The sequence below is a fragment of the Acomys russatus genome, chromosome 3 (genome assembly GCF_903995435.1).
Source record: "Acomys russatus chromosome 3, mAcoRus1.1, whole genome shotgun sequence".
Taxonomy (NCBI): domain Eukaryota; kingdom Metazoa; phylum Chordata; class Mammalia; order Rodentia; family Muridae; genus Acomys; species Acomys russatus.
In genome coordinates, this window is record NC_067139.1 from 31431893 (window position 1) to 31459054 (window position 27162).

Below are 27162 nucleotides of genomic sequence, written 5' to 3' on the forward strand. Positions count from 1 at the left end.
TCACTCTACTTTGAAATGCACGTTCAACTACTCTCTCGTTTCTTTGCTGCAGAACCATGGAGAATCCGTCAAGAGTTCTTCTAGAAGCAGGATGGAATACAGATGGCTGCCTCCTCCTCAGAAAGCAGTGGATTGAGACGTGGGTTTTGAGGTCCAAGTCTTTCCATCTTTCAGAAAGGAAGTAGGAGTTTGTGTTTGTTTGTTTGTTTGTTTGTTTGTTTAATAAAAACGGGATGTTTGGTCCAACAAGAGTATTGAAAAGTTGTGTGCCTTTTGAGGAGAAAGCAAGGCTCAAATTTGGAAATGGTGCTGCGCAGCAGCTGCCAGGTCGGAGAGTTGGGGAAGAGCCACAGTGGAGGTGCTGTTGGGGGTGGCCTCGCTGGAGGGCGCTCTGCTTCAACTGCTGTTATCCTTTGAGTGTGTTTTGAATTCTTCCTGCCAGCTAGTCATTCCATATTGGCATGTTCTGGAAACCTTGCAAAGTGGGGGCCATCAAACTTGGGGAGATAAGTCAACAGAAACACGTCCCTGGGAGTTTCTTGTATCTGGCCTTCCTGTCTCCTTTCCCTCTTCAGCTCTCTGCTACCACGAAGTGACTAGAACTTCTGCCACCATGATGTTTTTCATACATACACGAGGGCCAAGAAGCCATGAGCAAAACCCTCTGAAACTATGAGGCAAAATAAGCTGTTTCTCCTTCACGTTCCCTTCAGGCATTGCGGTTACAGCAACAAAATGTCCAATACAGTGGGAATTCTGCCTCTACTGGAAAAATAAGCACCAAGTAGGTTCTAAGGCCTGTGCCCAAGTTCTTTATTCCTTTTTATTTTTTAGGGAAAACCAAACTCTTTAATAGTGCCAAGGGAAATCTGGAGAAACGCATTAGATAAGAGGAATATTAAGGAGAAATGAGGACTGTGGGTCATGTGGCCTTCTAGATGGGACGCTGGGGTAGAACAGGGACATTGGGGGAAACTAAGGGAATGTGATCAAAGCAGTGTCTTCCATTACTAATAGCACCAGCTCGTTAATGCGAATTACACAGACCACACAAAAGAAAGATGTTGGTAATCAGGGCAAAGTAGGTATAGAGTGCATGGGCTCTCTAGCTTCCTAATGGCTCTGTAAATTGAAAAGTGTTCTGAAAGTTTCTCTTTAAAAGAGGAGGGGGAGAGAAGGGGATGAAGGAAGGAAAGAAGAAAGAATTAAAGAATAAGAAAGGTATAGACTAGCCTAGGGAATCTTCTCCTTCAAAATCTTTAGAGTGTTAGAAGGACTCAGGACACCTGAACCCCAAACCTTCTTAGTTTAGGAAGCGATTCATCCTTACAAGTGCAGGAGTCAGAGCACAAATCCTAGTTCTAGACAATTATCCATGCATGATTATTGAATTAAAATGTATTTCCAACAAGGAAAAAAAAAAAAACAGACAAGAGGCAGCAGAAGAATGCTTTCTTGGACTGATAATAAAATCTGCAAAGTATTATTTACTTAATTTGTTTAAAAATACATTTTTGCAGACATTTCCCGTTTCATAGAGTTTGTTTTAGCATTTAAAAATAATAATATGGGCTGTGGGGCTGACTTGGTGAAGTGCTCCCCTTACAGACATGAGGAGCTGAGCTAATTCCCAGTACCCATGTATAAATGCCATGCGTGTTGGTGTGTGTTTGTGATTCCAGTACTGAGAAAGCCGAGGTGGGGATACTTGGGGCTTGCTGGCCAGCCAGCCTATCCTAATTGGCGAGCTCCAAGACAATGTCACCTAGACAGGTAACCCTGTCTCAAAAGAAGTGCATTGTGTTTTGAAAATTACATGAGGGGTTGTCCTCTGACCTCCATGTGCAAACACACACATGCACATGTATACACACATGTACACCCACATGTTCTTAAACATAACTCACACACTCACACATAAAAAAAGAATGTGGTTATGAAACGTTTATCTTAATGCATAAAATATCACTCAACTCCACTACAAGTATTTTTTTTTTCTGCTGAAGTTAACCTAGGGTAAAATCACCCTAGTGAAAACTAATTGCTAAGGTTAAGGCAGAAAATATACAGAGATCAAGTGCATACAATATAAATAGTTGTAGATAAAGAACAAAGGCTCAATTTCTTCTTCACATGACAAAAAGTAAACATATTAGATTCTCATAACTACTGCTGTCTGAAGAACATATACTAAAAGTTGAAAGTGCTCACATATTTTGTCTGTAAAAAATGTTCTCGAATGTTCATCTGTGAAAGTCATTGGCCACTGATAGTATAAACAACATCTCACCTGTGAGGGGTATTTGACAGCCATTTGTAGTATAAACACTGTAACTTTCAGTTTTCATCTCTTGATATTTGTCTTCAACATGGTAAAGTCTTACAAAGATTTAGACTTTGAAAATGAGACTGTAGAAAAGAGGAAAGATGAAAAATATAGATAACTGACCCAGAAGCTGTCCTCCATCGGCACTCTCCCCACTAAGGGGCTGGGCTGGGGTCTTGCTAATGGATTTTTTTGCTGAGCTGTTTTGCACACAGTAAGGAAGAATATCAACCTCACAAATATAAAGCCAGCACCATCTCTTCTCAGGGGCAGGGAGGAAGCAAAAATCTAAAACAGTGACATTTCCTTGAGTGGGCCATCCATGCTGGTGTTTCATTCTTGACCTCATGTAAGAACAGATTTTAGTTGGCGTTTTGGCGCTCTCAGGAGACATTTGATCAGTGAATTTTTAAATCCCTGCACTCCCATCTAATGGCAATTAATAACATTGGACTGATTCTGTTTCTCACTTAACGTAAAACAGATATGAGAAGTGAAGAAAAGGAAGAGGGAAGGAAGGCATGTGGACAGAGGTGACCAGGTGGTGAGTTCTTAGTGGTAATGAGGCAAGAGACAGACACTGCACAAGAGACACTGCGCCTGCTGTAATAACTCTATCAACTATCACGTCGTCTGCTGCGAAGCATACTGCGCTGGGGGTTTTATATGTGTTTCCTAATCTTCTTAGCAGCTTCAACCAAGTAAGGAAAAAGAAGCATGAAGCTCAGGGAGCTAAGGAACAGTCCGAAGACACCTGTACTCCAACAAGTAGACTCAGAGCCAGCCTAAACCCTCTGGTGACACAAGGGCATGGGTCAGTGGTGCCAATTCTCAGTGTCTCCCTATCAGAATTTTTCAGAGGTGATTTTGGATTGGAGATTTTGGGTTTGGTTACAAAACCCGAAGTCTATCAAAAGCCCAGCCCAGACTGAAGAGATGGCTCAATGGTTACAAGCACTTGTCATTCCTTCAGAGGACCCACATTCAGTTCTGAGCATTCACATGGCTCACAACCATCCCTAACTCCAGTTCCAGGAATCTGATACCCTCTTCCAACTTCCAGAAGCATTAAGCACACATCTGGCACAAACCCTATGTGAAGGCAAAACACTTATGCACATAAACCTTTTTAATTAAAAATATATAAAATGAAGCCCAACTCAGTGTTGAAGCTGATTGAACCTAATCAATTCTTCTAATTTTTTTTTACATGTGAAATCTTGGGGCAGGGGTGGGTGGGGAGGGGGAGAGTGTTTGGGGTTGTCGTTGACAAAGACAGTTTTCATTATTTATGAAAACTACATTATTATATACTGTAAGTGATCTGTAATATATTGTATTAGAATCCTTACACTGCACTTGTCCCCCAAATATTTAAAATGATACTCAAATTCCAACTCTGGCATGTTTAAACAGAGATCGCTATCTGATTATGTATGTATGCATTTATTAATGATTCATCAGATATTTTAATTCTGAAACTTTCTTTTGGTTTGTTATTACTGTTTCTAGTTCTTTGCATTTTAATACAATTTTAATTGTGTATGTGTGTGTGATTTGTGACTGTATGTGCATATGTGTATGGTTTATGTGTGCGTGTGTGTGGTGCGTTTGTGGTGTGTGTGTATGGTGTGTGGTGTGTGGTGTGTGTGTGTGTGTGTGTGTGTGTGTGTGTGTGTGTGTGTGTGTGTGCGCGCGCATATGTCTACCTTGGTGTCAGTTCTCACTGACCTGGAACTCACTAAGCCGACCAGCCAGCCAGTGAGACATTGGGATGCGTCATTCTTCACCTTTACATACTGGGATTTGAACCGCATACTCAAAGCCTGGCTTTTTACATGGGTGCTGGGGATCTGAATTTAGGTCTTCGCACTTGTGTGGCAAGCATGTCACCAAATGGGCTCTCTCTCCAACTCTGTAATTTTAATTTCTTTCAAAAAATGACTTTAATGCCTGTTCCCCGGAGCTCTACTATCTTGATCTCACTTGAATCTGTTTGTGTTGTCTGTTTTCTGGTGGTTTTCAGTCAGAATCTGTCTTCCTGTTTGCATGGTTCTTTCCAGAAAGTCTATGTGGATATTGCGAAGAGACTCAGGATGACATGTCATCTCGGCAGAGAAGATGTGCATGTGCTTTTGCCAGGCAGCTGGGCTGAGGACACAGGACCTCAGAATACCTCAGTCCAGGCAACAACTGCAGTCACTCTGGCGGGGAGTAACATCTGAACCTCTTCCAGTTTACTGAATTTTGTGCATGGCACCAGCCTCCAGTGTTTGGGGCTCACTCCACCAGTGTCCACAGCCCTCTTAGTTTGCCTCATCTGGACTATAGCTTTCAGAATCAGCAGTAGCCTTTAGGAAAAAGTGACCGCAGAATTCAGCTTCATCTCAGCCTCAGGGTTGTTTCCTCTGAAACTCAAGTGGAGATTTCATTCCTAATGTAATAGTGGGGAGAAGCTGTGGGGGAGGGGGCTTTTGGAGGAATTAAAGCTACTGTTCTTCAGTTGGGATTGTCGTTGTAAGACTGGGGTGCTGTAAAGCATGGTTGCCTCTTGTAGTCTGTTTCCTTCACATGTGGCACGTGGCCTGTGTTTGATCATGAGCTCTAGTGACATCAATCTTCACTGGAAGCTTAACAGTTGCCAGCATGAAGCTCTGGAACTTTCCAGCCTCCAGAACTTGAGCTCAAATAAATTTCTATTATTATAAATCTCCCAGTCTCTGATATTGTGATACAGCAACAAAAAACTAAGGCATCCTGCGTGGACATTTCTCCAAGATCATGACTCCATTACTCTTCACTCTCTTCTTGGCTTTGCAAAAATTTTAGATTTGGAGGCTGTTTCTGCTGCTATTGTTGCTGTTGTTAAATATTTATCTCCTTTAGCTGCTCACTATGGTCTAAAAACGTAACATTCCATTGGTGTAGAAGAATATGCCCACACAATGTCAATTACTTTTATTTACAGCCAATAAAAATCCATAGTAATTTGGACAACAGCAACAGCAACAAAAAGCCCAAGATACTTTTTTTGTGTATCTTAGCTAACCCAGGTTGGGGTAAGGCTCGGTCAGTAAAGTGCTTGCCTTGAAAACACAATGACCTGAGTTTGGTGCCCCAGAACCCACTTTACAAAGCCAGGTGTGGCTGAGTGTGCTTATAACCACAGTGCTGAGTTAGTGAAGACAGCAGCTCACCAGCCATCTGGCTTCACCTATTTGTACATTCCACGTCTACAAGACTCTGTCTCAAAAAATACGGTGAATATTGAGGAACACCTGGAGTCATGGGGAGAAACCTTCGCAGAGAAACAAGCATTCCGGCCTAGTCTTAAAGGTATTGTTTAAATATCGGTAAAGCAAAACAGCAGAATGTATCCTTCCGGGTTTTATCCTGAACCAGTGATACCTAAATGTGCCCTTTTGTTTTCCTGCCTCACAGCTGTTCTCCCATGATCTGCTGTCTATGCTCATCTCTTCTACGTCACATGTTGTCACTCATGTCCCATCTTCTTCATGCATCTAGATCCCTTCGTCAGCATGCAAGCCCTTCCTCACACTCAGGCCACCCACATGTCTACGCCTAGTCCATGCAATGCCTCCCGGGCAGGGCATCCAGACAGGAACCCTCATTTTATCATCACTTATCAAAGCAACACCTGCCTCCGTGACTTCTGCATCAGTGTTCTCAGCCGTGCCTAAGAGCTCTGTGGTTCTTTTCTTGGCAGTCAAAGGAAGCCTGAATTAGCAACTGTCAGTCAAACCTGGTGATCACAGATGGGTCAAACTGGATCCACAGAGCTCCTAGGCCAGTGCCCAGCACATAACCTGTTCTCAGTGCTTTGGATGCATCAATGAATGAGAGAAATATATCAGTAATTAACACGGCCACAGTTCAAGGGTTAGAGTGATCTGGAAAGAGACAGGTGCTGCCTATGTGCAAAGATTACCTGTTTCTCAGAATTCCATATTTTCACTCATTCTGACATGCTGCTGCCAAATCTCTCAAAGATACTGCCCATCACTTGAAACTAAGAGTATATCACAGTTAACAATTTTATCGATATAATTTGATTTTAAAAGATGCTTTGTTGATCTTGATAATAAGGGAGACTAGAAGATGTTCTGACTAGAAACTTAGATGTAATTATGCAAAGTGAAATGTAGTAAGGGCTCCAGCTTTGGAGTTTAAGGTCTTGAGGCTTGTTCTTTCTGGCTGTAAATCCCAGCTACTACATAGTGGGCCTTTACAAGAAATGGAAATGTAGAAATAATTTCAAATCCTCATTTGGAGAAAAGTGCCAGTCAAAAAAATGTCTGACTATGATGGTTTGTGCCTATAATCTCAGCAACTTTTGACACAGAAACAGTAGGATTGCTGCACATTTGAGACCAGACTGAGCTACAGAGTAAGACTCTGTCTCAAAAACAAAAACAAAAACAGACAAACAAACAAACAAAAAACAGAAAGGAAAAAGAAGGAACTTCTAAGGTCTGAAGTTTAGCTAGCACTCACACAAGTACTTCACAGATGTCTAACTATGTGCGCACTGTGTATTGCACTGAGGGAAACAGGGCAGCGAGTGAGGAAGTCTTTGTTGTCTCTTTGTAACTTCTCTGCAAAGCTAAAATTTGTTTTCCCAAATAATCATTATCTTCTAAAGAATGTTGAAGAATGATAAGAACTGTGTTTAAAGCAAATGTCAAATTCCCCAACGGCGGACCCACTGTATTCCACAGCTTGACACATTCCTCAGGCAGGGAAATGTGTGGTGTCCCTCACCTCTGCCCCAAGCTCCCAGTGGCTGGCTGTCTCGCTGGGGTTTGCATTTGTGTGTCTATTACAGGAGCGGTTCTGATGAACCTCCTGCTTTCTGTGCACTGTCTTTACCTCGAACTGAGATTCTCCAGACCTCTCATTAAGCTGGAAAGCCACCAGGAAGTCATCCCCAGGCCTGACATCACAGTACTCAAAGGAGAACAGCAACAAATAAAAATGGCCTCTGATATAAATTAGCATTCATATTATAATAAAATAAGTTGAGCGCACAGGCTGGCGTGGCAGACGGCATCCTTCAGGGGAAGGCCTTACAGCAAAGTATCAGCACAACTGATACACAGAAGAACAAGTACACTGAACTATGCAGAGATGCGAGATATCGCACTGGACAAAGTGCCTGTGTACCTGTGCCACAGGGGGCTAAGCCTTATAATAAAATCACAAAGGGCTCTGTTCTTCTCCAAGACCACCACTTAATAAATGAGCCTTTTTGCCCCCCTCTGGAGCCACCAAGAAGAGCATTGTCTGTAAGAATGAACAAAATATTCTTGTAGTGCAGATGTTAGAATCCACAGACCAAGAGAAGAAAGACCAGGGGGGACAACCTGAGTGGGAAGTGTTTTCGTGTGACTCCCCAAGAGAGTAACCACACATAGGAACAAGTCAGCCACATGGCCAGGTGGCTGTCAAAACTGTTTCCTGCTTATCATTGGGGATGCTGGGGGGGGGGGGTAGGAGGGGGGTTGAAAGGCTGGGGTGGGGTGGGGGAAGGGAATTCTGGGTGACCTCACAGACCACCTGGCAAGCAGCTGAATGCTCCCTGGGTAAAGCAAATGCAGGTGAAAGCCTGCCGCAGACAGTTTTAAATTACAGATCTCAGGTCTCGGTGCTCCTCAGAGCAGGCTAAGGAGTGCTCAGAACACTATGGGCCACAAGACAGCTGGGTCAACCAAACTGGCTCCCCGGTATGTATTTTAATCAGAGTTCCCTGCTAGACCATCCATCCATCCCTCTGTTCTATTTACAAGAGAATCCGGGAGTTTACACAAGCAAGACAGAGTGGGAGGGCTTACTTAAAAACTTTGGTTTGGGGTTTTTTTGTTTTGTTTTGTTTTGGGTTTTTTTTTTTCTTTTTTTTTTTTTTTTTATTTCTGTTGTGGTTGATTTTTGAGACAAGGTCTCAGATTGTAACTCAAACTGTACCTGATACTAGGTAGCCCAAGCTGACCTTGACCACTGATCTTCCCACACACCATGGATGCGCAACCATGCCAGGCAGTACTTGAAGACTTTTGTGAGGACCCTTCCTCCACGTGGAAAGCAGAGAATTGACTGTGTCAATTCTCAGGTCACTGAAAACAGAAAGACTGGGGGAGATGACTGGGTGGCGTGTCACCAAAACTGCCACCTTCCCATTTCTATTTTGAAGACATCAAGTTGAAAGTCTTCCTTTTCCCCTGTGCTTGCTGCTCAGAGGTACAAGCAGAGGCAGGTAAATGATCTCCTGTTTCTGATGAGGTCTTTCCCACAGAGCGAAGCTGCTTCTGGCCTGTATCATAACATCAGCTGACCTGACTGACACACACACGGCTTCTTCTCTTGACGTTTGTTCCTCCGTGGTCACTCTTTTAACACTCCTTGGATGTTCCTTCTTTTTCTTCCAAATCTATGAACAGTGAAGTAACATAGATCTCGCTCCTTGAACCCAAGACCCTCTTCTCTAGCTAAGGTCATTTTCTAGCACACATAGTGTGTCGGTGATTTTTCTTGTTGCTATAACAAAATACTTGAAAAAAAAAGCAATTAAAAGGAGAGAAGGCTTCCTTGTCTCAGAGCTCGAAGATGCAATGTATCATGGTCAGGATGGCATGGCTGGGGACATGTGAGGCCACTGTCTCCGGTAAGGATGGTGTGGCTGGGGACATGTGAGGCCGCTGGCCTCAGTTCAGTCTGGAAGCAGCAGAGAGAGATGAATGCTGGGATCCTGCTCTCTTCCCCCTTTGTATCCAGTTGAACCCATGGGATGCTGTCACCCACCTTCAAAGAGGGTCTTCCCACTTGAATTACGTCTCTCAGGAAATGCTTTCCTGGGCATGCTCAGAAGCTGGCCTCCTAGATGATCCTGAAACTTGTCACTTTAACAATCAAGGTGAACTATATGCATATTTCACTTGCAGGTGATGGTCCCAACCGTGTGCCTCTAGCATCAACAGTGACTTGAACTCTATGTGCAAGTACCTCCCCAGCAACCTCTGTCACACACTCAGCGGTCATGTTTATTTGTTAAGTGCAGAACTGAACTATTCTGCATACAACATTTCCCTCACATGGAAGTCCCCAGCAGCAAGCGTCAACACCAATTCCAGCTGTTAAAACAAATTCTACCCAATTGTCTTTGACCTCTGGTTTCTTACAGGCCACATTTGCTCCATAGTCACAAGTGGCCATATCTTTGAATCCGGTGACTTTTTCTTAAATTGTTGTTACTATACACACACACACACACACACACACACACACACATACACACACACACACTTTTTTTTTAATTAATTACACTCCACTATGTAGGAGTGGACAGTTGAACTCAGGCTTGGTAGGAAGTTCCTTGAACTTTCCGAGCTGTCTCTCCAGCCCCCGATGACTTTCGAGGACCTCTGATGAATCACTGTGGTAAAAGTTCACTGACTACAGTTTTCTTCCTACTTCTGTCCTTCTTTTCTATGGAATGCCCACAAGAGGAATCAGAGGGTCCCCTTTGGCCTCTCAGTCTCCTACTGATTGCTGACTGCTGCTTGAAACTCTAACCTGAAAGGTGATATAATCGAATTAAAATGGCTGCAACCTAATCTATTAAAAACATAAGACCCATTATCAACGAGCTAACTAATCCGCCGGAGTCATTACCTATCAGAAGTGGGCAGAGCCTTTCAAACCACGTAGCACTAAGTTCTGTTTGCCACCGTCTTGCTCATGAGAAGGCAGAAGCAGAGACGAGCTCCTCAAGTTAGACCAGCCGTCGTGGGCAGATGAGGCCTCTGCTCCTGTCACTTCCCCAGAACTAGCATTTGCAAGTTTTCTTTTTCCCCAGAAAACCTTGCAGATCACAAGCCACATTTTCTCCCAATTAAGTTTGTTTCATCTTCAAATAGCTTATTAATTACAGAAGTTGCGTGATTTGTCTTCATAAAAGGATGTGTTATTTATAGCCTAGTTTTAAAATGAAGCATCAGAGATAACATGTTGTTCCTGACTTACCATTCTATTGAATTTTAAGTTCTCTTTGGTGGGGGGTGGGGGGGAGTGGGAAGGGGGCGTGGCGGGCTCAGATCACCCACCATACCATGGCTGCTGCAACAGTTACACTGTTCCAGGAGTTTCCCAAAGAGAAACTTAGCTGGGAAAATCTATTTGCCTTTTAAGAGACTATATTTGGAGGGCCATAAGGGCCATGCTGTCATAAGCATTTCAATATTTATTTTTAAAATAATTTCTAACTTTAGGGCTGGAGAAATGGCTCACCAGTTAAGAGCACTTTACAGAGGACACGGGTTTAGTTCCCAGAAACCACACAATGGCTCAAAATCTGACCCCAGTTGCAGGGGATCTGACTCCCTCTTCTAGCAGCTGTGGGCACCGTGTGCAGATGGTGCCCATGCATGAATGCAGGCAAAACACCCCTACACATTAAAATAAAATCTTTTTTAAAAATGCCCAGCTTGAGGTTGTTTAAAAATACGGCATCAGTTGAATATTCCCACCTAAACAATAATCAAGTTATTACTTACAAGAGGGTGAATATGCATTTATACATATATATTTATGTGACTGACTCCTTATACTTCCCAAAGTTCCTTTACCCATGCTAAGATGGTAACTGATTTTCTCAGTCTTTGCTCTGAGATAATCTCCCAGGGTTGTTGTTTATGTCGTATCAATATATAAAGCCACTTTCTAGTGCTTATGACACAATCAATCAGTCAATCAATAAGTTTATTGAGACTAGTGCCATTTAATAACCAGAAGGTACTCAAAACTGTTAGCACCATCACTGTCACCATCGGCACCATTATCCTCATCTTTTGCCTCCACTTTGTTCCTTCCAGAGCATTCCCACACTCAATATTTTGACTTGTGAACTTCTTGCTTAAATAACTCTCAAAAAAATTCTGTCATGAATTATCAACATTTACCTATATCTTAATAAAATCCCCCTATGTACAACATTTTTAAAATATTTACTGCTGAAATTACTGTTGATTTTCTTAAATGTCATCATCCTGATTCACTACATCTTAGTCGCATGAGACATAACAACTGGAGATGGTACCCAGATGTTTACATTTAAAGCAATTACTTAGGAGATGGTACACAACACTTGAGGACCATTTAACCCACTCTGTCAAGGCCATCACTTCACCGGTGATTTTTTTTTTAAAGATGATGTAAGAGAATTTCATTCATCGCATCACTAAAGTGACTCATGTTTGTACGATATAATTCCTAGGCTCTATTTTTTTTTTAATTTTCACACTCTTTTACTTTTGCATGTGCATGTGCATGCACGTATGTGTGTGAACATATGTGGAGGTCAGAAGACAACTTGTGGGTCCCCGGGATGACACCAAGGCTGTCAGGCTTGGTAGAGTGTCCTTACCTGTTGAGCCATCCATCTCACAGTGCCCTTCGGATCTATGGACAAAATAAAATGTAAACCTGCTATTGTTTGAATGAGTTCTCAAAGCTAATGTGTTAGGTACTTGAGCTCAAAAATACAGCAGGACCTGCAAGAGGCAGGACCCATAAGGGCTGTGTGGGTCAGGGGATGTCACTGTCATACACAGACTGAGTACTGGGGAAATGATTGGTCAATTCAGGAATGGGTTCTTTAAGATGGGAACTAATCTTATCCACCCTTGGGTGCTCACTTTTAAAAAAAAACTCTCTCTTTGCCTTTCTGCCAGGGAACACGGCACAGATACAGCAGCAGAGCCTGATGTTGGCATTGTGATATTGAACTTCCAGAAGTGGGAGCCAGTAAGTATCTTTTCACTTAAATTATTTAGCCCATAGTATTATGTTATAGTAACACAAAACAGACCAAAGCATCATCATCATTATCATCAATATTGTCATTGTCATTATCACTGTTATAAAAGTTTCTCTTTTTAGGGGAAATGGAAGGACTAGGATAGTGAGGGAACAATAATTCTAACAATTCCAGCCTCCTCAGGAACTAAGTACCTTAGGCGTTTGAAAAGATACAAAAGTGGCCACAGCAGCCTTTACATTGTGGACACAATATAGCATGGCCCTAGGGAAGCTGCTGTCCCCTGGTTTAATTGGAAGACTGAGTTGGGCAACATAACAAACGTGTTGTGTCCAGGAAGTGAGCTGTTACAGATCCTGTTTGGAGTTGTATAAACTTGGCTTCTTAGTGTCTAGTATCACTACAAATTGGTCAGATACCCAGAATTCTTCTTACAACAGGACCCTGGGGTGGTGGGACTAATTTTCTTATCCATGTTATAGAAATCAGAATCACTCTTGTAGAGCCGTACTCCACACTTCAAGAGTGCAGTTAGACTGGGCTTCATCGGGGCTGCTTTTAATGGTGTCGCCCTAGAATTGTTTCCTTCTCAGATAACAACTGAGGAACTAATTTTAAAAAACCCACACGGGGTGTCACAGCAGCAACAGAACTGTCCTTTTCTGGTGCTATTTTATTTCCTGCCTGTTTCCTTTATTTATTAATTTCTTACTTATTTATTGTTTGTTGGTTTAATATAGCATGCTGGCCATCTCTTTAATTTTATTCAAATGACCCCAGAGCCCAAAAGAGAAATACTGGTCTTGTAATAATATATTTATATATGTACATATTCATAGTTTGAATTTTTAGAACCTTGGCTGTTTGTCAATTTCTTGGGAAAAAAAAATCCCTCCTCTATTGTGTTGAGTTGGCATCATGCAAAAATTAACAGACATAGTGGTCTGAGGGTGTTGCATTTTTTTCCGTTTGCTCACGTGTAAGTACTATATTCGATATGTAAGGTCTTAGTTACATGGGCTTGATTACAGAACTAACTCTCTCTAAAGAAAACAAAATGGTGCAGCCACCATCTTGCATGGTATAGACAAGACCCGCACTGGACAGCAATGCACAAGGCACAGGCACCAATCTGGACACTTTAAAATAAACATTGAATGTTTTGCAAAATGAAATATTAGTATTGCTGATACTTGGCAACCATCTTTAGCACCACGGTGCCCATTTAACTCTTGGCTGCTGGCAGTAAAGAGACCTTAGGTGTTTAGAAGTACAGACATGGGATGATGAGATGGCCAAGTGATTCAGGTCTTGCAGAGGACCTGGTTTTGGTTCCCAGCACCCACATGAAGATTCAAAATTGTCTGTAACCCCAATTCCAGGGCATTAGACACCTTCTTCTGGTTTCTGTGTGCATTGGATACGCATGTGATATACAGACCTACCTGCAGGCCGAACACTCATTCATATAAAATAAAAATAAATAAGTCTTTAAAAGTGCAAACTAGTGAATTTTACTACATTTAAAATTACAAAGCCACTGAAGTCTTCAAATGAAGAGAAAATTCTGTGCACAACGATAGAAAGGTGATTAGGTCATAGCCACCTGCATTTGGAAGCGACCTACATAATTATCAGTCTGAATTCCCAAGCATGAATATCTGAATGCAGAGGAAATTCTACGTGTTTACCTAGGAAATGAAGCACATCCTTACACTAGCTCATTGGTTCAAATACAAAATGTATTTGGCTTCTTGGACTTGCCTCCCCAAGTATTATCAGCCCTGGATCCTTGCTCCTGCCCCTGGTGCTTTCCCTCCTGTGTTGTGTTTGAAAAGCTCAGGTATTTATCAGTTAGTGTAGTGCACAGATACTTAAAAACCACTAATCCAAAGTTTCCTTTACTGGGCTAAAAATATAGGTCTTATTCGGGTTGCATTATATTCATAGCCATTGGTAGAATGGTTTTAAAACAAAAGTAGAAAGAAGAGAAACTGTATCATCCTGAGTCTGAGATTTCTAATCACAATATAGAGAGACTGTGACCCTGAGCCCCACGTCACCTCCTCAGCCTGGTACTGTCCCACCAGTGAGCTAGAGGGCCCTTGAGAAAGGTCTTTCAGCTGGGCATCTCTTTTGCCTTACTTGCTTCTTCATCCCTCAAATCCGGAATTGCCTGCAAATTCAGACAGTACTGTGCCTTCATGGAGGACTGAGCACATGCAGTCCCAACTGTTCAGGCCAGCTAGGTGATCTGGTGCTTAAAGGCCAATGCTGCTAAGCCCAATGAGCTGAGTTTGGTCCCTGGAAACCACACAGTGAAAGGAGAGAACTGACTGCATGTGCACTACATGTACCATGGCCCACACATGCAAATGCGCACACGCACACACACATGGAAGGGGAGGCAGGAAGGGAGGGAGGGAGGGAGGAAGGGAGAGAGAGAGAGAGAGAGAGAGAGAGAGAGAGAGAGAGAGAGAAGGAGGAGGAGGAGGCAGAGGAGGAGAAGGAGGAGGAGAAGGAGGAGGAAGAGGGAGTTGCTTCTTGTTGCTGTAATAATCTTGAGATGAGATAATGCATCAAGGATAGACGTTTGTTTACAATAGTTTAAGAACCATGTAAGTCCAAGGTCTAGCCTGTGCCAAGTCAGGACACTCTTACTGGAAGGGACCCTGTACAGTCCCAAGGCAATGCTTCCTATGGTACAACACTGATGAAAACTGGCCAATCTGACTTGTATCACAGCCCCTCTTTCAGGGAAGCTAACTCACTCCCTCATTGTCTCAGGACTCTCTTAGTCCATGAATGCATTGTTCCATTCAGAAAGGTTGGGTCCTCATGATTCAGTCACCTCCCAAAGGCCTCACTCCCATCATTAACATATGACAGAGTACTAAGTTGCCGACATATGAGTTCTAGAGGCACACCCAAACCCAGAAGAGCATCTTAGCTCAAAAATAATCACATAGTGGCATATCAAAAAATGCAAACCACTTTGTAATGCAATACTGAGAGGAAATGTTCACATCAGACTTGATAAGAACACACAGCAAGAGTGGAAACAATACAAATCTTTCCAATGTCATGCTTATTAAATAAGTTATGATTATCCAGGTAAGAGAATATGATGCAACCATAAAAATTAGGACACAGACAAGTAACTACCATTTAGGAAATATTTCCACATTATATGAGGTGGAAAATTAGGTTTACAAGTACTGTACACTACAACCTTTGTTCCAGAAATAATCATCACTTGCGTGGTGTTTATACGTGTGGTGGAAAACTGAACATCTATGTGAAAATAATAATAACAAAGGCTATTTACAGGTGTGGTCTGTGGGTGAGCTTTATTTTGGTCTGTTTCTTTTCTTTTTTTTTTTTAACAGAATGTATACTTTATTACACAAGACTCACTGTTTTTAAATCTTAATTATTTTTAAATACTCATATTCAGGGAGTGAATGTGAGGCAGATGGCTTCCTGGACAGAGGAGCTATGTATCACCAAGCCCTACGGTGTGCTTGAAACAGTTGGTGACTGGGTTGGAAGAAGGGCAAATGGAAAACCTTTGATAGGGCAGCACTGTCATGAGATGCTGAAATTCGAACTGAAGGAAAAGGTGAGAACATTAATGTTTGTCCTCTGAGCATCACACAGGCTGTCCCCACCACCTAGAACATTGTCCCCACTGCCTGGAACACTGTCCCCACCACCTGGAACGTCTTCCACTGACAAAGCCACCCTTCGACGTTTAGCTGTTGGTCTGTGGGGTTGGATTTTGCCCCAACTGTGTCCTTTCCAGTCCTTTCCAGGCCTGTCCTGCTGCACAGAACACATCAGATCACAATAACTGAACAGGGCAAATCTGTGTCAGATTAACTAGAACTAAGTTAAATTCGGTTGAAACAGTTTTGGGAATTACTTAACAATCTCAGTGGGGCCAGGGAGTGGCTCGGTCAGTAGAGTGCTTGGCCTTACAAGCATGAGCATTCTGGATCCCCGGCACATCCATAAAACGGCGGGTGTGACGCTCAGACCTGTAAGCCCAGCGTTAAGGAGGCAGAGATAGGATCCATGCAGCTCACTGAGCAGACAGCCCAGCTGAATCTGGGGATTCCAGGCTCAGTGAGAGACCCTGCTTCAAAAAACGAGGTAAGAATGTTAGAAGACATTTACCTCTGGCCGCCACACACTCATGGATACGCACATATGCAATACGCGCACACACACATACGCACATGTGCACATGCGCACACAAGCCTGCACACACAGAGTGGGGCTGAAGAGTTAGGTTTGATAGAATGCATATCTGGAGGTTTTCAGCACATGTAAACATTGGTTTACATACTTAAATAAAACAGATTATTCCAGCACAGGGGACTGTGAACAAGCTTTCCCGTCGGCCTGTATATTTTTCTAGAAGCTGGATAAAGAAAATATTACTGTTCTTTCAGCTCTGTTCCCAGAGAAAAGCTGACAGTTTGAGAGAAATGTTAGTGGACAATGCTGCTACATGTATCATTCACTTGACTGGCTGCCAAGAAACAAAATCACCTTGTGTGTTTCCAGTGGGAGATTACTGATAAATAGGGAGTAGACCCATGACCGATGTTAACAGAAGAAAGAATTCAGTGAATTTCTTTAGTATCAAAGTACTCTTAATTCGCATGGTACTTGATAAAAACATACTTGGCAATATTTTAACCATGTTGTGACAGTAATTGTCACTTTTTCCTAATAATACTTATTTGTTTGCTTTTATTTTTACTTTTATTATTTATATTTTATTTACTTTCAAAACAATGTAAACAGAAAATTACATGTGTGTGGTAGTTTGGATGGGGAACTGTCCCCAGTATGTATGTCCCATGTATGTAACACTTGGGAGCCAGTAGGTGGCGTAGTTTGGGGAGTAATGAAGCCTTTAGGAGATAGAACTTTGCTGGAGGAAGCATGTCACCAGGGGTGGGCTATCAGGGCTTATAGCCTCGCCCTACTTCCTGTTCTCTCTTTTGGCTTCCTGTTTGTGACTGAGATGTGGTCTCTCAGCTTCCTGCTCCTGCTGCCAAGCCGGGCCTTCCCTGCCATGGTGGATTCTCCATCTTTATGGAATCACAAGCCAAAATAAACTTTCTTCCTTGAGTTTGCCCTTGGTCGTAGTAGTTTATCTCAGCAGGAGCGTTTGTTCTGACCAAAGGGTCAGGGCTTAATAACAGGGACATCGTGGCAGCAGGCAGTGGTAGCGGGAAGCTAAGAGGTCACATTGTTAACTGCAAGCCCAAAACAGAGACAGAACTGGCTGGCTCCTGGTGATGTAATTCCCCCAGCCAGGCTGCATCTTCCCAAACAGTGCTCACCAACTGGGTGCCACATTTCAAATGCCTAAGCCTATAGGGACCATTTTCATTCAAAACACCACACGAAGCTATACATTTGATCTATTTCTATTGAAGGAAAAATGGCCTTACAGCGCTGCTCTACAGACATAGTTTACTGAGCCTGGGCTAATAGAGAGGCACCAATGTTGATGAAGTCCAGGGTCAAGCCAGTCCCTTGATTTCAATTCTTCACCTGTAAGTTCCTTAGGGATTTGTTGCACATGTGTTTTTGCTAGTAGGGGAAAAACAAATGTTTGATGATTTCACATGAGTGAGTTGCCATACCTTTTATTAACTGTACATAGTCATTTTCCACTATGGAGTACGAAGTCTACCCAACATCCAGTGATAACCAACTGGGTTTTTAGAAAACTAAGATGCAACTCTCTTGAACCTTCCATCCATTCTTAGCAACCTTGGCAACAAAGTGGAAAGGTGTTTTTTTCTCTGTCAAGAGAGAGCCTTACTACTCTGTTTTAAGCTGTGAAACATTCTCATTTTGTTTTTCTTTTGAGCAGTTCAAAAGTATTTCTCCAGCATGAAACTATTCTATACTCTCTTTGGAAGAGAGAGAAATAGAATTAAATGCCTTTCGTTCTTGGTGATGGCTTTCCAAGCATTTATAAGTCGGCCAAGAAAGCAAGCAGCAGACAGGGGCATGCCAGGATCCAGTGGGATGAGTTAAATGGTAGTAACACTAATCCTTGTCTTGAATTCCTCTCCTAAAGGACGATGAAGAGCTAAAAGCAAGTATATGATCTCTTTGGAGTCCTTATAAGCATTTCCCTAGTAGGAGCCCCTTTCAATAGCAGCATAGACATCAAGGAGTATTGAGGATTTCATGTGTTCCAGCAGCCGACTACTGTATTATGCCCATTGCTTATTGACTGGCCTTTCCTGGGGCTCCTAGAGTAGTAAATCTCCATTCTGCCCCCCTGTGAATCATCTAGTTGTTAGATGGAGAAACTGAGCTTACACAGATCATATCCTAAATTTCAAGTGAAAGTAATACGGTGCCTATTGGAAAGTTTATTTTGCTGTGGAAGGCATAAAAGGGGCACTCCATCCTGCTAAGTGATGAACTTTCTTCCCAAGGAAAGAGTGTAAAAGGAAAAAAAAAGCAAAATATCCTCAATATGAAATGATGGAGCCTCTTTTTCAAATTTTACGTGTGTGTGTGTGTGTAAACACATGTGCACATGCATGTACACATAGAGCTAGAGAGTCAGGTTTGTTCCTCTCACTGTAGGCTCCAGGATTTGCTTTCAGGCCACCAAGCTTTCTGAACAAACCCTTTTATCTTATGATCCCTCTCGGGGACCCAGGATGGAGTATCTTATCTTCCCCACCTACTGGGTGTTTCCCCCAAAGCATCTGCAATTTTGAGGTAATCTACACTGCAGAGGCTACAGCTAGGGTGGAGCACAGAGGCAGAACACGGATCTAGCAATTGCACAAGGAAAAGAGGCTTTCAAATGATGGGGTTGGGTCCTCGGAGCCTTGAATCATGCCACTGTAAAATAGTCTGAGAACGTAGAAGATGTGGTTTTTAGCATAATGCATTTACAGCAAGTGATGGGATGTGCTAATGGACAGCCAAGCTAGCTGTTACAGTCAGTCAATATTTGCCTTGCGCCTGTTTGGGAGGGCAGCCTCCTGGCATTCGGTTAATGTTGTGACACGTGACTTGTAGTGACATGGTACAGCGTGAGGAAGATGATGGACGCATCCATCCTTCTCCTACCTCTTCGTTTCTTCATGATCTTTCGCATTCCCACCAGCAGTATCTGACAGCCTCAATGTCTCTGCATAACCACCAACACTTAACAATTTCTTGCTGAGTTTTGAGAACTACTTGCCTCTGAGCTATTTTTAGTCCTTATATGTTTTTGATATTACTCTTTTGGAAAGAACTTCACAAACGGACTCTAAAAGTCACATGGAAATACAGTGTACCCAGCCAGGACAGCCAAAAACCAAAATGCATCAGATCATATGATTCAACACTAGTTGCTTTCTAAGCTTATCATAAGGCTACCCTGATCGAGACACCGTGGTCAATTTCAAGACTAAGTGCAGAACAATGCATGTCTTCAGCTGACCTGAGGAAGGTATGGAGGCAACGCCAGGAACAAAGGATGGCCTCTTCAGCTAGAATCGAACCAAAATACCCAAAAAGGTTGACCTCAGTCACTATCTTGTACCACATATGGACTACAAAGATCACAGACTTTTGCATAATACAGAAACCAATGACCAATCACCTAATTTATGGACTCTGATGCAAGACAAAAACCCGGCTTCCCTTGTTCAAATACTGCTGAAACGGCCAGGCATGGTGATGTGTAGCTACCATCCCAGCAAGAGAATCAGACGCTTCTCTGCCACACAGTGAGTTTGAGGCCAGCCTCAGCTACAGGAGATCTCGTCTCAAAAACAAATGTGAATAAATAAATAACATTGCTAAGGATTTCAAGCTGGCGGTAGAATAGGGCTGTAGCTCTCAGGGGTCCCATCCAGTCATAAGACCCTCTGGGTGCTCAGAAGTTACATGCCATGAAAACAGATCTGCCTGAAAATGTTTAATGCTTAGAAACACAGAAGGAAATCTTCCTTGCCTTGTGTTAGAAAAAAAAAAAACAAAAGTCTTAGATGCCTAAGAACAAATTGACAAACTTGACCTGGTTAAAATGAAAATATTAACAACCGATCATCAAAGAGACTGGTAAATGAACAAAACGACAAACCAGAGATTAGGAGATAATATCTGCTCAAATCAGCAACAAATTTTAACTTTGCCCTCTTGTTAGATGCCAGAAAGAGTCCTCAGGACTTAAATCAATTTTTGCAAAGCCTATAGCATATATTTACTGAAGTATATCATAAACATGAACTATGAAAGCTCTACAGTTATTCATAATATGAAAAGTCTTAAGCTGAAAAGCCTAAACTGAGCACAGGCTGCCAGGCTTCAGCAAATCTTATCTCCCCCTTCCCATCTTTCCCACTGGCTTTAATATGAGAAATACTTTTGAAAATTCACCTGCTTCTAATCTCTGTAAAAAAAAAAAAAAAAATCCCAAATAAGTTTAATGGGCAAAGTCCCCTTTTCTAAGGTGGAGTACACCGAGAAGTTGTCAGTGTTTCCTAGATGCACATCAGCAACCCTGGCTCAGGTAAGTTTGCAGGCCTCTGGTAGAAGCAGCCTTGAACTTGAATTCCCCAGCTCACTCTTTTGGAGCAAGGGACATTCCAGCCAGAGAGTTTGCATAATGTTCAATAATGGCCCCCAGTGCCCAGAAGGATTGCACGCGTCTCCTTCTAACCACTGCTGACATCTAGACAAAGTCGGAGCCTACATGCTGGTCCCCTTGAAGGCCCTGGAGAAAGAAGGATGGAGTCCTCTGAGCTTACAGACTAAATGGAGCAGTATGCTTGGATGCCCTTGTAAACACAGGGGCACTGGAAATCTAAGAGTTCAGCAAGGGGCTGATGCACACTTAGAATGTCCCTCAAGACAGCCCCGCAGATCTCTTCGTCTGGACGGCGGGCAGACACACGCCCCTGATCCCTGAGGCTCCCTTATCACCAGTGGATTGTTTCAGCTTGGGTTTCCACTAAGGTAAACTCTGAGTTTCTAGCACTTCCATGGCAACGAGTATGGGCTAGCCTACCTTCTTTTTACAAGTGTGAGTAAAACACTTTTCTATAAAAGGAAGGGTCACGGGCAAGCTATGTTTCTTCTTTGAAACAGTAGCAGTAACAGAGCTTACAAGGTTAATTCAAATTTGGGTAATTACTGAATGCAAAGTGGTTTTGTTTTGTTTTGCTTTGCTTTGTTTTTATTTCAGTTTTGTTGTCATCTAAGTATCTATGTCTATGAATTTAAAAAAAAAATGGATTGCATGAACTCTAATGTGCTCTGGTTTCATAGGCCTAAAAGCACAATATCATATTCCCTAATCCCATTGTTTACCATTTTATGTAGCACTTTAATTTTTTATTGTCTTCATGCCTTCTAACCTTCAAAACGAGGCATAAAATAGCTGCCTCTGCCTTCTCCATTGACAGGGTTTGGGGATCATATTTTTCCTGGGTGTTCTTCATCATCTGTTGAAGAGTCCTCCAAACCCTCTGCTCCTTCATGGCAACCCAACACTTCTACCTTTAAGCCCTGTCCTACAACAAGCCCTGAAACTTTGCTGTTTGTCACAGGCAGGGTGTGGATCTCAGAGACAGACCAAAATCCCAGAAGACTTGTCACATATTTACAACTTTAATCTTGTTGATAAGGTTATACTAGACAATTTTTTTGACACATTGTGTGTGCTCTGGATATAGTGCACGTTTTCCAAGAACATGATAGAACACCTGTATTTGTGTGTGTGTGTGTGTGTGTGTGTGTGTGTGTGTGTGTGTGTGTGTTTCCAGGATCAAATGTGGCAGTAACAATGGATAACAAATACATTAGCAAAAGCCCACTGGGACTGACTGCATCCCTTAGCTTTCTAGCTAAAGCCACAGTATTTTCCTCTGTCTGTGTTTATATTAAAAAGATGTAAGACTTTGAGAGAGAATACTACTTTACATTTGATTTTCTCAGCACGTGTGAATGGAGACTATGGGTGCACAAAAGTCATTTCGTTTCCGAAAATTAGGGACAGTGGCCTCTGAGGATTTGGAGAGAGGAAGAGGGTTGTATCCATCTATGAAACTGGCATTTAATAGTCTACTCCTCATTTCATCAGGAAAAAGAGATGCACTCTGGGGAAAATGGTGACCAAATAAGTCACAATGTACACGCATGGCGAAGCAAAATAGCTTCGTTGTTTGGGGATTGGAGTTCTGAGAAGCAGAAAGGATGGTGCATGAGGCCCACCCAGGGGTGGCCCTCAGAGAAGACCACATCTCTTTCAGTTTTCAGTGAAAATGAAGGCACCGCTCCGTGTCATGTATGGGAAAGAGGAAAATTCTTGGGTTAATTCCTCTCCAAGCGTGTCTAAAGGTGGGAGGGCTTGCAGGGAAAGCACTCAAAATTCATTTCCCGTAAGCTGTGAGTTTTATGCTCATATGCCATCTGAAGAGCTCGGTTTGTTTTTGTTTTGTCTTTCTTGAAGAGGACACAGAAGCAACACCTATTTTTGAACCTTTGGAGGACTGCTTTTCTGTTAAAAAGCGCGCACACACACACACACACACACACACACACACACACACACACACACACACACACACACACACACCCTTAAAGGAACAAGTCTTGTAGTGGGGTGAGGCCCAAGCAGGACCCCAGAGACTGGAGATGTGAATACTAATACTTTTGTAGCCACACAAGGAAGCTTCTGGATTATTTTTTATCTCCTTATTCAAAGCGAGGTGTGCTGAAATATGTGAAGCCATGCATTAATGGCTTAAATTAAGTTACAGGTATGAATATTACATAAATCAGATTAATATTATATGTCATGTGGAATTTAAAACACTTCGTGTCTGTGCATTTTTAATTTTTGTGTGCTCCAATTTAACACCCGCAAAGGACTGCATGTCTTAAGCCCACTTATGCATCTGGATAGGTCCAAGAAAAACCCACCGTGATCTTGGCTCTTGTTTTATGTGTATTTCCCGTCATCAGAAATCCTGCATTGGATCCAGCTTCCAGAATTTTTTTTCCTATATTTTTCTATTACTGAGCTTTAGCATGCATATATATGCATACATACATATGGAAAGGCTACTCGTTTCATTTCATCATAAAGGCTCCGCAATTGTGCAAAGATGAATGATGATACCGAGGGGGATAACACAGACAAATGAACCAACGTGCTTCTGGAAAGGCACTGGAATCTTAGGGTGGCCTAGGGGCTGAGTTTCCCGCTTTGAAGAGTGACGGGGGACCCTCGAGCAAGATGCAGAGTCCCGCAGCAATGTAGGCCCTTGGAGAACGCTTTTCAGCCAGCACATTCCCCCAGTTCTTCGTAGGAACTTCTCTTTCTCTGTTCCCTTCCCTCGGGCACTCTCTATCCTGGCCCGACTCCCACCTCGTTCTCATTTTCTCAGCTCCCCTCCCACACCGTTGACGGAATGGAGTACCCTTCCCATTGGCCCGAGCGTCATTCCCTAAGGTGGCACTGGTTTTCTGATTGGCTGGTCACTCCCAACCCCCCGCCCATCCCCGCACTCGGGGTTGCCTGGCGCCCCGCCTTCGCCACCTCCCTCCGCGGCACCGCCCGCGCGCCTGGCTTGCCCGCGTCCGGTTCTCGTGGCGACCCGGCCCGCGCGCTGGCCCCGCCCCCAGGGCGCGCGGCTCTACAAATACCGCTGCGCCGCGAGCCAGACTACGCCGTTGAGCTGGGAGGCACGGTTGGAAGTCTAGAGGTGGGAGTCGCCGGCTAGGGGAGCGCGGTGGCGGCGATCTACCTTAGTCGGAGCTCAGAAGGGACTAGGGTGGGCTACTTTGTTTTTCTCCCGAGGCTTTTAATTTTCCTTGTTTTTTGCTTCGGGCCAAGTGTCGCTCACTAAAAACTGAGATTCCCTTGCCAAATCCCCTAGTAGCCCAGCCGTTGATTTCTGGGGCTCGGAGTCGCCGGGTGCTGCTAGCGCTCGGGACGCGCAGGCGAGAGGAGCAAAGCGCGTCGCGGGCGGGGACCCGAAGCTCGCTCGACCGCTCGTCTGTCCCCCAGCGGGTGTTCTAGCTCAGGGCGCAGGACGCGCGCGATGAAGGCGGTGAGCCCAGTGCGCCCCTCGGGCCGCAAGGCGCCGTCGGGCTGCGGTGGCGGCGAGCTGGCGCTACGCTGCCTGGCGGAGCATGGCCACAGCCTGGGTGGCTCAGCAGCCGCCGCCGCCGCCGCGGCAGCAGCGCGCTGCAAGGCGGCCGAGGCGGCGGCCGATGAGCCGGCGCTGTGCCTGCAGTGCGATATGAACGACTGCTACAGCCGCCTGCGGAGGCTCGTGCCCACCATCCCGCCTAACAAGAAAGTCAGCAAAGTGGAGATCCTGCAGCACGTTATCGACTACATCCTGGACCTGCAGCTGGCGCTGGAGACGCACCCTGCTCTGCTGAGACAGCCGCCACCGCCCGCGCCACCGCTCCACCCGGCCGGGGCTTGTCCAGTAGCGCCGCCGCGGACCCCGCTCACCGCACTCAACACTGACCCGGTGAGAAGCCGCGGCGGGCGCCCTGGGCATCGCGGTGGGAGGTGGCGGGGCGGTGAGATAAGAGTGGTCCCCCGCATTCTAGGGAATGGCAAGGGCTTGTCGGATCTCCTGGAGCCGCCTGCTGGGCTTGCTAATCGCTAGTCCCCCAGCCGAAGCCGGTTGGGACTCAGAGCTCTGCGTCCCTAAGCATCACAGGGGGCTTCCCGGCTTCGGGCTAGGGTAGGAACTCCGCGTGCCTCTTAGTTTCCCAGGACAGCTCCTGGTCGGTAGAGACAGTGTTGTCTAACCTCTCCCTTGGTGTTGGGTTGCTGTTCCAGGCCGGCGCCGTGAACAAGCAGGGCGACAGCATTCTGTGCCGCTGAGCCACGCTGGCCAGGTGAGCGCTCAGGTCCAGAATTGGGTGGTGGGTCACCAGGGTCCCACCTTCCCGGGCCTAGGCGATATTTGTCCCCCAGCATTTCGAAGCGATAGCACACACCCCATCACCCCAGGCGTGGACACCCACATCTCTGCCACCCAGTTAGCGAGGCAGTCTGCACTTTGCTTTCCAACTCGGGGGCGGGGGGGGGTCACTCAGCGGGGACTCTTAAGCTGCGACCCCCACCACCTGCCAGTGTCCCTCTCTGCCTGTGACCAACAGGCTCTGCTGATCCCCTCTGCCTCAGAGAGGACATCCTCGTGATTGTGGAAACTACCCCGGTGTCCCGAGTTCTCCCACCCCTCGTCCCCAGCGGAGCGGCCTGACACCACAAAGAAGGATGTGGGCAGAGGGCCCCGGGATTGCGTCCCTTGGCCTTGCGTAGCCCGCATTTGCCTCCTTGGGATTTGGCTGAGCTGCGGGCTGCGGGTGTTGTCTGACCTGGCGGTTTGTTTTGGGTTGTTGATCATGCATGTCTTGAGTTTGGTCGGTGGCGCCAGTTAGTCTGCAGCGAGAAGGTTCACACACCCCCTCTATTCATTCCTCCTCCACAGGTGTGCGGCCGCCTGAGCACGAGCGAGCCAGGAGCCCTAGAAAGGGAGGGCCAGAGCCGAAATTAAAAGGAAAAAAAAAAAAAAAAAGAAAGAAAGAAAGAAAGGAAGAAGAAAGGAAAAAAAAAAAGCCACCGGAGGAAAGGGGAAAAAAATCTTCAGCAAATCTAAAAAACGTCTCACCTCGTCATTCCAAGAGAGAGAGGGGGAAAATAACAAAACTTTCATTCACTTTTAATTTTTTTGCACGTTCACAAGCATTCTCCGTACGTATTCTTTTTTGTTTCTTCTTTTATAACCGCTGTGAATTGTACCTTTCTGTGGTTATTTTTATCACCCTTTTGGAGGTGCAGTTAAACTTGGAAGCTTAAGTGTGCCAGGACTGCTAAGTAGAAGACCAATAGTGAATCCAACTTTAGAGGTTACATTGTGACAAGGGAACTGTTTTTGTTTTTGAAGCTTTACTAATAAAACAGAGCATTGTAGATACGTTGTTTTACATCTATTGTTTAAAATAGATGATTATAACAGGGCAGGGAACTTTGTCTCTGCAAGAATGTTACATATTGTATAGATAAGTGAGTGACATTTCATACCCTGTATATATAGAGATGTTCTATAAGTGTGAGAAAGTATATGCGCTTTAATAGACTACTGTAATTATAAGATATTTTTAATTAAATATTTTTTGTAAATATTATGTGTGTGTTTTTTTAATCTATGGGAATATTTCTTTTGGAAAATTATTTTTCAGCTCCCTTGCAGAGCTCTTACTATCTGGATGTTTTCTCTTTGGCCAGACTGTTGGTTTATTTTTGTTTTGCCCAGTACCCAGTATCTGAGGCTCCAAAGTAAGAGCTCTGGGTCCTGGTCTTGCATGACCGCATGCGATGCTTACTCACAAAATAAATTCATTCTGAGTCCTTTCAAATGTGTTTCTTTAACATAGATGGAAACCGTTGTATTTGAAGTGTACATGTTGAAAACATACCTTATCAGTTTTTAAGTGCAGGGTTTATAGTGTAATATATAAAGAATTAAGTGTGGGGGGGTTGTTTTTTGTTTTGTTTTTCTTCTTTTTGAATTGAGGTCAAAAAATAGATTCTGAGTGATTTTGCATATAGGATGGAGAAATGCTTGGCTCTCTAAGGAGTCTACTGAACTGCTGTCTTATCAAAGTGAAAATGCTTGTCGTTCATTTTACACTAAAGCATTCTGTCATGAAGTTTCATATCTGTACAGATTATTTAAGTCATAGAAATGAAAAATGTTCTCTGCTTGCTACCAAAGGACAAACTCTTGGAAACGGACATTTTCTGCCCTCCTTCCTCCAAAGATTATTAATAGGCATCAGTAGGAGAAAAAAAAGTAATGGAAAATCCTTCAAGCAGGGATAAAAGTCGATCTTCAAACATTAACTTAAGTAGACCAAAAACTCTGATGACCGCATCTAGATTATTTTTTTATAAAAATGATTTTCACTATAGCGATGTCAGTTACCA

General features: G+C 43.9%; 1 protein-coding gene across 1 annotated transcript; it reads left to right on the top strand.

Moving 5' to 3' along the window:
• The first annotated feature begins 23975 nt into the window (after positions 1 to 23975).
• On the top strand, positions 23976 to 25759 carry Id4 (inhibitor of DNA binding 4). Its single transcript, XM_051170913.1, has 3 exons — positions 23976 to 24691; positions 25009 to 25067; positions 25664 to 25759. The coding sequence occupies exons 1-2, from the start codon at positions 24251 to 24253 to the stop codon at positions 25051 to 25053; spliced, it is 486 nt and encodes a 161-aa protein (XP_051026870.1). The 5' UTR covers positions 23976 to 24250; the 3' UTR covers positions 25054 to 25067; positions 25664 to 25759.
• Positions 25760 to 27162: the final 1403 nt, after the last annotated feature.

Coding starts and splice junctions, on each gene's coding strand:
- Id4 (XM_051170913.1), top strand. CDS start 24,251: ATGAAGGCGGTGAGCCCAGTGCGCCCCTCGGGCCGCAAGGCGCCGTCG. Junction 24,692..25,008: donor CCGCACTCAACACTGACCCG/GTGAGAAGCCGC, acceptor TTGCTGTTCCAG/GCCGGCGCCGTGAACAAGCA.